Here is an 11,921-nt window from a genome sequence, read left to right as displayed (position 1 = left end):
GTCGATAGTTCTCGTCTCACCTCCATTTGGAAGAAAGCATAGGAATATTTCACTTTCTTCACAGCAGAATCGAGTTAGGAAGATATATAAATAATAATAATAAATCTTCAGCAGTACATCAAAATAGATTATTGTGATCGTGGTTCCCATCTACCCAGAGTTCATAGAAACATTGGTTGATGCCGCCGATTGAGCTCTTTAAAAAATTTCTTATAGAAATTTGAAGTTTCTGGCTGACCAGATACTACCAATAAATAAATTGTTCTATTTGCCTGCCTCAAGGAAAAACTTTGAGACAAATGAATTACCTGCAATTGGATTACCTGTGTCAGATAGTTTACCTGTTGCCACTAATTTACAGAAATTAACAGCATTTTTGGAAAGCTCGTATTCTGATATTAAAGAGAGATACACTGATTGTTAGTTTTATGGTCAAATGTATTTTATTGAGCAAAAAAAAAAGCACCAACAGAAGAACAATCATAGTGCAGACAAGTTCAACATTTTCAAATTACAAAACCCAACCCCACAGATCTGCCCCCCAAGCAACCCCACCCCACCCACAAACCAACCCCCCCAAAAGTCCCCATCCCCCCCAGGTCCTCCTTTCAGGTATAAGATTACCAATGAAAACACAAAAATAGACAGGCATGCCAAGTGCAACAAAATGGAATAGAAACAAAGATTCAACAGTTAAGCAAATGGCTGCGAGCCAGTGGAGTCATGGTTGTCCAAAATGGTTCCCAAGTGCGCTGAAAAATGCGGCCTGTGAGAGAAGAAGATTGTTAGTTTTATATTTGAACAAGATCTTAATTCTATAATGAGATTATTTTTCAAAAGCTCTGTTTCACAATTTTGTGGTCAAAAAATTTGGCTATATAATGATGTAACAAAATTAACCCAAGAAAGGCGCAAGTTATTTCTTGCAATGAGAGATGAGACAAAGAAATTGGCTGCTACCTTTATGTTAACCTACCCCTGCAAGTGTATTATTAAATATATGGGTTTGAAATAAGCACAGTTACTTACCGTAACAGGTGTTATCCAGGGACAGCAGGCATATATTCTCACATGTGGGTGACGTCATCTACGGAGCCCCGATGCGGAAGCATTTTCAAGCAAACTTGATTGAAGATTTAAGTTTGCTCTGCTGCTCCACGCATGCGTGCCTTCCTGCTCCACTAGGGGGTGCATCCCCTCGTGGTCTCCAGTTCACTTAACTAGCCAAGAAGCCAACCTCGGGGAGGTGGGTGGGTTGTGAGAATATATGCCTGCTGTCCCTGGATAACACCTGTTACGGTAAGTAACTGTGCTTTATCCCAGGACAAGCAGGCATGATATTCTCACATGTGGGTGACCTCCAAGCTTACTGCAGAGGGATGGAGGGAAGTTGGCAATTTAAGCAAATAGATTTCGCAACACCGATTGGCCGAATCGGCCATCGCTTCTGGACAGGGAGTCCAGACAGTAGTGGGAGGTGAAGGTATGAACCGAAGACCATGTGGCAGCCTTGCAGATTTCCTCAATAGGTGTTGACCTGAGGAAGGCTACGGAGGCTGCCATCGCTCGGACTTTGTGTCCCGTTACTCGACCATTCAGCGCGAGACCAGCCTGAGCGTAGCAAAAGGAGATGCAATCGGCCAACCAGTTGGACAAGGTGCGTTTGGAAACTGGGTGACCTAACCGGTTTGGGTCGAAGGACAAAAACAGTTGTGGGACTTTGCGGTGTGGCTGAGTGCGTTGGAGGTAAAAGGCCAACGCTCTTTTGCAGTCAAGAGTGTGGAGCGCCACTTCTCCGGGGTGAGAGTGGGGCTTGGGGAAAAACACAGGTAAGACAATGGACTGATTTAGGTGGAAATCAGACACTACTTTAGGTAGGAACTTTGGATGGGTGCGGAGTACCACCTTGTCGTGATGGAATACCGTGAAGGGTGGGTCCGCTACCAGGGCTTGTAGCTCACTAACCCGCCGTGCGGACGTGAGTGCAAGTAGGAAAATTACCTTCCAAGTGAGGAATTTTGGATGGCATTTGTCTAGGGGCTCAAATGGAGGTTTCATTAGTTGAGCCAGAACCACGTTAAGGTCCCAAACCACCGGGGGAGGTTTGAGAGGGGGGTGGAAGTTCAGCAGGCCCTTCATGAAGCGAGTGACTAAGGGATGAAGCGAGAGGGCTTTCCCTTCTAGGGGCTGATGAAAGGCCGCAATCGCACTGAGGTGTACTCGAATGGAGTTGGTCTTTAGGCCGGAATGAGATAGTTGAAGTAGATAGTCGAGGACCAGGTGGACGGGGACCGACACCGGGTCCTGGCTGTGGGAGGAGCAACAGGTTGAGAATCTGGTCCACTTTTGGGAGTAGCAGGTTCTCGTTGAGGTTTTTCTAGAGGCCTCCAATATCTCCTTGACTGATTGAGACACGGGGAGAGCAGTCAGGGGGAGAGAAACCAAGCATTCAGATGAAGAGATTGAAGATTGGGATGTAACAGTGAACCCTGACCCTGTGACAGTAGAGAGGGAAACAGAGGCAGAGGCAGTGGATCTCTGACACTGAGTCGAAGTAGAAGGGAAAACCACGGCTGGCGTGGCCAGCGAGGGGCAATCAGGATCAGGGTGGCTTGTACCGTTTTCAGGTGGATAAGCGTCCGCAGTATCAGAGGGAACGGCGGGAACGCGTACAGGAACCTTCCCTCCCAATCGAGGAGGAAGGCGTCGGCCTCGAGCCGGTCCGGGGAGTATATCCGGGAGCAGAAGAGAGGCAGCTTGTGGTTGTGAGGGGACGCGAACAGGTCAATTTGAGGCGTCCCCCACCGTTCGAACACTCCTCGTAGGGCCTGAGAGTGTAGTGACCACTCGTGTGGCTGGAGGAGGCGGCTGAGTCTGTCCGCCAGGCAGTTTTGTTCTCCTTGTATGTACACTGCCCGAAGGAAGGTGTTGTTGGAGATTGCCCATTTCCAGAGGCGCAGGGCTTCCCGGCAAAGGGGCCAAGATCCTGTGCCCCCTTGTTTGTTTACGTAGTACATCGCTACTTGATTGTCGGTTCGGATGAGAACCACTCGGTCGCGGAGCAGATGTTGGAAGGCTACTGCTGCGAGGTAGATGGCCCGAAGCTCTAGCACGTTGATGTGGCAGCGTCGGTCTTGTGCTGACCACATTCCTTGGGTGCGCAGGCCGTCCAGATGGGCTCCCCAAGCGTACTCCGACGAGTCCGTGGTGAGTACCTTGCTGTGGGGTGGGGTGAGGAAGAGCAAACCTTTGGAAAGATTTGAAGAGTCGGCCCACCAACGGAGCGATCGTTGCAATGAAGTAGTCACTGTCACTGAGTGGTCGATCGGGTCCCGGTCTTGACGCCATTGAGACGCCAGGGTCCACTGAGGGATTCTCAGATGGAGGCGGGCGAAGGGTGTGACATGGACGGTGGAGGCCATGTGGCCCAGGAGGATCATCATCTGTCGGGCTGATACTGAGTTCAGCCGAGAGATCCTTCGGCTCAGACTTACTAACGCCTCCAGGCGCGGAGGGGGGAGGAAGGAACGGAGGCGAACTGTGTCCAGCGTGGCCCCGATGAATTGTAGGGATTGTGAGGGGCGTAGTTGAGATTTTGGGAAGTTTATTTCGAACCCCAGACTTTGTAGATAGGTAATAGTCTGTTGGGTCGCTGAGATAGCCCCTTCTTTGGACGGGGCTTTGATTAGCCAGTCGTCCAGGTAGGGGAATACCTGGAGGCCCTGGGAGCGTAAGGTTGCTGCTACCACCACGAGGCACTTGGTGAAGACCCGAGGTGATGATGCTAGTCCGAAGGGGAGGACTCGGTATTGTAGGTGCCAGTCCCCTACTTGGAAACGCAAAAACTTGCGGTGAGCGGGGTGCACTGGGACATGTGTGTACGCCTCCTTGAGATCGAGGGAGCAGAGCCAGTCGCCCTCGTCCTCGTCGATCAGGGGGTAGAGTGTTGGTAGTGAGAGCATCCGAAACTTTTCTCGTACCAGGAATTTGTTGAGGCGTCTCAAGTCTAGTATTGGGCGTAGGTCTCCCGTTTTTTTCGGTACCAGAAAGTAACGGGAGTAGAAGCCCTTCCCCCGTTGGTCGGGGGGGACCTTCTCCACTGCTCTCAGGCGAAGCAGATCTCGAGCTTCGGAGGGGAGTAGAGGTAGCTGAGTCCTGTTGGGAGGGCAATTCGCTGGGGGGTTGTCCGGGGGAATGGCCCGAAAGTTGAGAGAGTACCCTGATGAGATCACGCCAAGGACCCATGCGTCCGTCGTGAGTTGTTCCCAGCGAGGGTAAAAGGCTTTGAGTCGACCTCCGATGGGAAGGTGGTCTGGGACTATGGCGGAGGGGGCCCGCCCCCTTCCGCGTGTCCCGTCAAAAGGACGGGGATGGTTTGGTGGTCGCGGGCGGTTGGGACTTGGGCATGGCCCTGTGATGGGCTTGCGGACGTCTGGGTGGGGGCCGCGAGAAAGCAGGGGTGGACTTTTGTGGGTAGCGGCGCGGAGGGGCCCTGTATGGCCTGGGCGCTGGCGGTTTGGGCTTTTGCCGGACAAGGGAGGCAAATGAGCGTTCATGTTCGGAGAGGCGTTTTGTCGCCGCCTCGATAGTGTCATCGAACAATTCCTTTCCCACGCAGGGGAGGTTTGCTAACCGGTCCTGTAAGTTGGGGTCCATGTCGACCAGGCGCAGCCAAGCTAGTCGGCGCATGGCGATAGCGAAGGCAGCTTCTCTGGAGGAGAGTTCGAAGCCATCGTAGGCCGCGTGGAATAGATGAAGGCGCAGGTTGGAGAGGGACTCTAAAAGCAGGCCGAACGTTTCCTGTCGGGAGGCCGGTAGGTCAGTCTCAAAGGCTCTCAATAGTCCAATGAGGTGTTTGAGGTATGATGTGAAGGTGAAAGTGTAGCTTTGCACCCTAGAGGCCATCATTGCGTTTTGGTATAGTCTCCTGCCGAACTTGTCCAGGGTTCGGCCTTCCCGGCCTGGGGGTACTGCTGCTGAGACACGGGACGGGTGAGCCTTTTTCAAGGAGGATTCCACCAGCAGCGATTGGTGGGAGAGCTGTGGTTGCTCGAATCCCGGATAAGGTACTGTGCGGTACTTGGCCTCCATTTTGGAGGGTACGGCTGTGACCATGTAGGGGGTCTCCAGGTTCCTGAAGAAGGCCTGTTGGAGTACCGGGTTAGGTGGTAAGCGGAGGGACTCTCTGGGCAGTGATGGCATATCCAGCTCCGCCAGGTACTCTTTAGAGTATCTGGAGTCGGACTGGAGATCTAAGTCCAATGCTTGGCCCATGTCTTGGACAAAGCGAGTGAAGGATGGGCGAGATGTCCCCGGAGCCCCGTGCGGGGTCAGGGAACGAGACCTTCGCCGGGTGGAGAAGGATAGGGAGGCTTCCCTCGAGTATCGAGGTTCATGCTCTGATCCATGTTCCGAGGTTGGGGAAGCACTGTGAGAGTGTTCCGGGGTTGTCGATCTTCGGCGTCTCGAGGAGCCCCTCGGAGACGATGCCGGGGTTAGGGGTACCGATCGATGTCGGGTTGGTGACCTCGATCCGGACTCCCTCGGAGAATGCGTCCGAGGGGGAGTTCGGAGGATACGCGGGTTGGAGAGTGATAACTCAGCCACCCTTAGTGGTCCTGTACGAGGTGTGGGGGAACGGCCTCGTAGGGTTGGTGAACCTCGGGCCTTCTTGGAGGTACGGCGGTTCGAGGTTTCTGTTGTTCTAGCCCGACGTTTTGCCCCTCGGCGGTCCGCAGAGGGGGAATGTCTCGGGCGTCTCGGCGAGGAGTCCGAGGAGGATGGGATGCGGCGAGGATTGCGCACCTTTCCTCGAGGTTGTTCGGTGCGAGGCTCAGGTTGGTCTGGCGCATTCGAGGTCGAGGCCGATTGAAACTGGGCTATTGCAGCGGACAGCTCCGACGTGATCATCGCTCGGAGTAGGTCCTGGAAGACGGGCACGGACAGCATCGAAGGCATGTCCCCTGCCTCTGTGCGCTCCACCGGGGGCGACCTCGTATCAGAGTATTCCCGTGTGGTGGAGGCGCGGCCCGAAGGCTTGGAGGGCTTAGACGGGGCTGTAAGCATGGGGCTTCCGCCATGCGTCGCCGTTGTCCCCGAGGCTGGCTTCTTCGCTGTTACAGAACCTGAAGAGGGAAGAGGGGACTTACCCGGAGCCGAGGCTTTCTGTTGTCCCGAGGACTTCGGGGTCGAGTCTCGAGGCGATGCCGAGGTTTCCGGGGCCGAGGTCAAGGCCGGGGCCGAGGCCAGGGCCGACCTCGAGGCCGAAGTGGGGGGTTGGTCCGGGGTGAAGAGATCCGCCATGCGGGCTTTTCTTCCTCGGAGGGCCCGGTTTTGAAAAATAGCGCACTGGGGGCAGGAGTCGGTTGGATGAGTCGCCCCCAGACAAAGGATGCACCGGCGATGCGGGTCTGTGAGAGAAAGAAGCCGCTCGCACCGGGTGCACTTTTTAAAGCCGGTCAAAGGCCGGGACATTAAATCGAAAGTAGCCGCGGCTCGATTAGCCACGCGGCCACGGGGACCCGGAAGCCTCCGGGTCGTTGAAAACGAAGCAGGAATCAAGTAAAAAGGTAAGGAATTCGCGCACAGCGACTTAATCGTGAAAAAACAAGAAAAAAATCGCGGTGCTAGAAGGCAGTTGGGGCAGAGCCTGAAAAACACGTCTTCTAGGCTCGCGGAAAATTTTGAACTGGAGACCACGAGGGGATGCACCCCCTAGTGGAGCAGGAAGGCACGCATGTGTGGAGCAGCAGAGCAAACTTAAATCTTCAATCAAGTTTGCTTGAAAATGCTTCCGCATCGGGGCTCCGTAGATGACGTCACCCACATGTGAGAATATCATGCCTGCTTGTCCTGGGATAATATATTTTATGCACCCGATCAGCTAAGATCCTTTTTGGACCTCAAGGGGTTTATCAGATATGGAGTGTCTGGTTCAAATAATTAGTACCTGAGGGGTTTGACGTATTAAGCCTTTTCCTAAATAGTTTCCTGTAACTTATCTCTCAGTAATTTTGATTCCTCCTTTCCTTCTGTTTGTGGTCTAAGAAAGCTATTTCCATAAGATTGTTATTACTTCTTAGTTTGTACTTAGATTTGTTTTCATGCTGGATTATGGCTCTGTATTTAAAACAAGTTGTTACACTTGTGAAAAAGTTATAGTTAATAAAAATAATTTTTTTTTTTTAAAGAAACATTGGTTGGCTTGTTTGACGCTTTCCCGTTTTCAGTCAAAAACATGTTCAAGTGAAGTTATACTAGCTAGAACAGTGTTCTTCAACCACCAGTCCACAGACTGGTGCCAGTCCACAGGAATTTCTTGCTGGTCCACAGGGCCGGCACGTGCATCGAGCCCAAGACAGTATTCTTCAGCCGCCAGTCCATGGTGTGATCATTGCGACGTAATCTTCGGGCTGGCTCCCTCTTGCTAACTGCTGCAGTGCACAAAGCCGCAGGCAGCGCGTCCTATGCCTGAACCTTTCTTTCTGACATTGCAACGTCAGAGGGAAGGTTTCCGGATGAGGTGCGGGATGTGGCTTTGAGCACTGTGGCAGTGAGGAAGAGGGAGCCGGCCCGAAGATAACGCCAGGGGGCGGCATAAAACGGCCAGGCAGGAGCAGGCCAGAAGGTAACCACAGCATGGAGGGAGGGAGACAACAAAGGTAGGGGGAATGATTTTATTTTTAAATTTAGTGATTGAATTGTGTCAATTTTGAGAATTTACATCTGCTGTCTGTAGTTTGCACTGTTCTGGAAGAAATGCATTTGTTCTTTTTCTCTGGGGTTGTACTACATGCAGAGTCTTGCATCTTAGGGTTTGTTTATATATATTTGTTTTTGATCCCGTATTTTCATGGGGTTATCTGTTTTCTGCTTTGAGTAGTTTAATTTTGTGGTTAACCATTATGTGTTGTTAATAAGATTATATTGAATGGAAAAAATGGTGTTACAATTAGTACTATTATGGGGCGGGGTCTAGGGTGGAGAGGGGCGGGGTCTGGCCCACAACTTAGCCCAGTGTTCTTCAACTGCCATTCCATGGACCAGTGCCGGTCCACAAAATAATTATTTTATTTCCGGCGGTCCATAGGTGTCAAAAGGTTGAAGAACATTGAGCTAGAAGGCTCTGAGAGAAAAGACAGAAGGAAAAGCTCTTCTTTTTTTTTTTTTCCCCCTAAACTAGACTTGGAAGAACCACCTGAATGAACATTGCCGTGTTAGCTTTATCTTGGCCAGCCATTCTTTTAGCCATGTAAATGCTCTAACTTGGAGCCCAGTAATCATATTGAATTCACAAGAGCGAAGTGAATCGTCTTTGGTACTGGATACATAACGTGAACATTTATATTTTTCCTCAAAACGGGACATCTACTAATTTTCAGTCCCAATCCCGTCCCAGCCCTACCCCCCTGCTGTTTGCTCTAGTCGGGCAGGGAGGCTCCATAGTGCAAAATATAGATAACAGATATAAATTCTCAAAACGGGCACATTTTGATCACTAAATTGAAAATAAAATCAATTTTCCTACCTTTATTGTCTGGTGATTTCATGAGTCTCTGGTTGCAATTCCTTCTGACCGTGCATCCAATATTTCTTCCCTTTTTTCTGCATCCTGCTTGCTTCCTCTCCTCCAGACCTCATTCCCCCCCCCAGCCACCCTGCTTCCCCGACGCAGCCTGTCCCCCCCCCTCCTCTCTCTCTCTCTCTCTCTCTCTGCTTCCCAGATGCAGCAACACCAAAACGAATGCAGCAACTATACTATACAAACACCGGGCTCATAAGCCTTCCCCCCCAACCCGACGTCAATTCTGACGTGAGAGGAAGTTCCGGGCCAGCCAATCGCTACCTAGCTGGCCGGAATTGACGTCGGGGAGGGGGGGGGGGGCAAGGCTTGTGGGCCCGGCGATTGTGCAGTGCAGTCGCCTGGCCTGTTGCTTCGTCGGGGAAGCAGCGAGAAATCCTGGGCTCCGAAAACGGGGCATTTCGGCATCCCGAAGGTAATTAAAAACGGGATGTATGGTCACGTTGGATACAGCCGAAGATTGGTTGGTTTTTTGTTTTTTTTTTCATTTTCTGATGTCGATACAATTTTTGTAAGACTGCATCACTAGTTTGTGAATTGAAAAGAAAATATTATACCCAGTTAGGTGGAGTGCACTAGGATAAAAAGCTTGGAGAGAGATGGATCATTAAAGACTGCACTTTAACATGGCTTCTTATGCTCGCCTCGAACTTTTTTTTCCCCCATTTTCTGTTCACTCCTAGTGCGGCTTGGATTGTGATATGAAATCCAGTGGGCTGGCTGGTTATCCGTTTTTGAGAGTTTGTATATTTTGAGAGCTTGTATTTTTTTTTTTTTAAATTTCATTTTATAAAATTAGAGAAGATGTTTTCAGCTTTAAAGAAATTGGTGGGCTCTGACCAGAGTCCTCTCAGAGATAAGAACATCCCTGCGGGACTGCAGTCTATGAACCAAGCACTGCAGAGGAGATTTGCCAAGGGAGTTCAGTATAACAGTGAGTATGGCTCTTGTTTATTTTTTATTTTTTGCAGGCCTTGGAGTAAAATGGTTATGGATATTTTTTTTTTTATATATACCGCCTTTCCTCCATGGCTATCAAAGCGGTTTAAAATACAGTTTCCCTGTCTGTCCCGAAAGATTCACAGTGGCATAAAAATCTTGAGACTTGTTTACCTCCTCTTTTAAGGCAAGTAGCGGACCTTTATAGAATGGAAAAACTGTAAGCAATTAACTATTTATTGTATTCTTAATGTCATTTACTTTAGTGCTCCAGTAGTTGGGATGTAAGGTCTGTGCCTGGTGGATTTATGCAGTCTGTCCTGAAAATGAAAAAGACCAGGATCAAGTACAGTATATATATTTTATCCCAATTTGATCGTTAATTGTTAATAAATGTGACAGTTGGACAGACTGGATGGACCTTTAAGGTTTTAGTGTACCTTCATCTACTATGTTAGAGTGTATGTTGCACTGAGCTTCTAATTTGAACATAGGGACCTGGAAGTTACAAGGTTGGTTTTCAAGAGATAAACAGAGCTTATGTTTTGGGCTTAATCTGTATATGTTTGTTTTCCTGCTTTTTTTTCACTCGGATATGAATGGAGGAATAGTCATATCTTCATCATATCCTGTATATGTCAACCACTCATGGGAGATTTTACAGGAGCATAATGAATACATAAAAATCTTAATATCTACCACTGTTTTCAGCAGCTAGCAGTATAACTGAGTTTAATGACAGATTGTGTCAGAATCTTCCCACTTTGCTATGAGAATTGCTTTATATTGAACGTTTTCAACCAGGATAGAAAGCACTATGATAGTGATTCAGTTCTTCTGCTTGTTTTGTGAAACCATAACATCTGTAAAGGATAATTGTTTAAGTTGAGGTTGTTTTTTTAATAGATTCTAATATGAAAAGCACTAGAAAACTATGCATAAGCATTGTTTTCACTTATTTTAGTATGTAATCATGTTTTATTCTAAATATAGTTGGGTATTTATGTTCTGCTATAGATATAATCATAACAGTAAGAGTAAGTGCACATTCAAACATATGAAAACCAGAACAGAGACCTACTGTCATGTATTATACTGCAACTTTTATTTACCAAATGGCAACAGAGCGGCCTTCCCTACATTTGACCGTAAAATGTATATTCCCTATAAGAATATTCATTTATTCTTGAAATGCCTTTGTTACAGTAGTTGAATATGCTATCTTGTATCAAGTACAGTGGGGATATGTAAAGCCAGTCTTTTTACTGAGGCTGCTATTTTGATATAAGTTCTTGCTGTTTTAAATATATATTTTCAAAATACATGTATCAGTAAACATCTTGGTGAAGAAAGCAAAAAGTGGAACCAAGACCTGAACTTTCAGGAGTTAAAATATCGTTTATTGGTGTTTAAAAAGTATAATATCATAAAAATCTGACAGATGCCAACAGTTATAGGACTAAACGTACCCTACATACACGGTCCATGTTTCGGCAATGAATTGCCTTCCTCAGGGGTCCTAAATAAGAGTACAGAGCAAATATAAATGGGAAAAGAAAAAAGGAAAACCATTAACAAAAACAGTTACAATGTGAACACAGTATAGCCTAACTATAAATTGCAGACACTTAAATAGGGCCATATAATAATATTAAAATTAAAATGCAATTCATAACATCAACAGAAATTGCAAGTACAACAGAATACAATTTAACCCATAATTGACATCAGGAACATGCTTTACAAACATAAATAATGTACTACACTGACCTTAGCACAGTAGGCTGGAGGTAAAGCAGCCAATTGCATCATGGGATGTACCTACAAGTATTACTTTAAAACTGATCATGTGTTGCATCACCGGATAATAATGGTACCTGTGCAGACCCTCAAAGGAAAGGAGGGAAAAAACATATACATGTTCTTTAAGGGGCTAAGAAAGTCGTATTCCAGGGCAGGCTTCCCATCTTGAATATATTGACACACCAAGGGAAAAAAATCTATGAATGTGTGCTGCAAAGTTGAAAAACTCACTTTGTAGATTTAAACAATATTGCCACGCCAAGAATGGAAAAGTGTATAAATAATTAGGTGCTCAAAGTTCAAATGCAGGCCTTCAATGTATTGCCACGCCAGGGAGGGGAGAAACTTACTTTGCAGATTTAAATAATATTGCCACGCCAAGGAAGAGAAGTCTGTGAATGTGTGCAACAAAAATTAGGTGCTCGTCTTTAAAAGAACTTCCCGCTGCAGAATGCGGCCTGACTTCACTCTCTATATTTTTCCCTAGATGTGAATGGTTAACGGCTTTCACCGCTTCCAGGGGCAACATGCTAAACACAAAATAATACAAATAATCCTAACCTTCCTATTCCTATCTATATATACAAGTCTTAAAAAT

At 47.8% G+C, this 11,921-nt stretch overlaps 1 protein-coding gene across 6 annotated transcripts in view; it reads left to right on the top strand.

The window, feature by feature from the left end:
* Nucleotides 1–8,912: 8,912 nt before the first annotated feature.
* RABL6 (RAB, member RAS oncogene family like 6) overlaps nucleotides 8,913–11,921 on the top strand; it is a 257,386-nt gene continuing 254,377 nt past the window's right edge. For 2 of the 6 annotated variants that reach the window (XM_033960965.1, XM_033960966.1), the window contains exon 1: nucleotides 9,022–9,515. In XM_033960965.1, coding sequence (XP_033816856.1) covers nucleotides 9,386–9,515 — 130 coding nt within the window. In that variant the 5' untranslated portion in view covers nucleotides 9,022–9,385. Of the gene's footprint in view, nucleotides 8,997–9,019; nucleotides 9,516–11,921 lie in introns of those variants that run through there. The other 4 variants (XM_033960964.1, XM_033960962.1, XM_033960967.1 and 1 more) reach the window with 3 other exon arrangements.

This window comes from Geotrypetes seraphini, chromosome 10 (assembly GCF_902459505.1).
Source record: "Geotrypetes seraphini chromosome 10, aGeoSer1.1, whole genome shotgun sequence".
Classification (NCBI taxonomy): Eukaryota; Metazoa; Chordata; class Amphibia; order Gymnophiona; family Dermophiidae; genus Geotrypetes; species Geotrypetes seraphini.
This window is presented reverse-complemented; position numbering and strand designations above follow the sequence as displayed.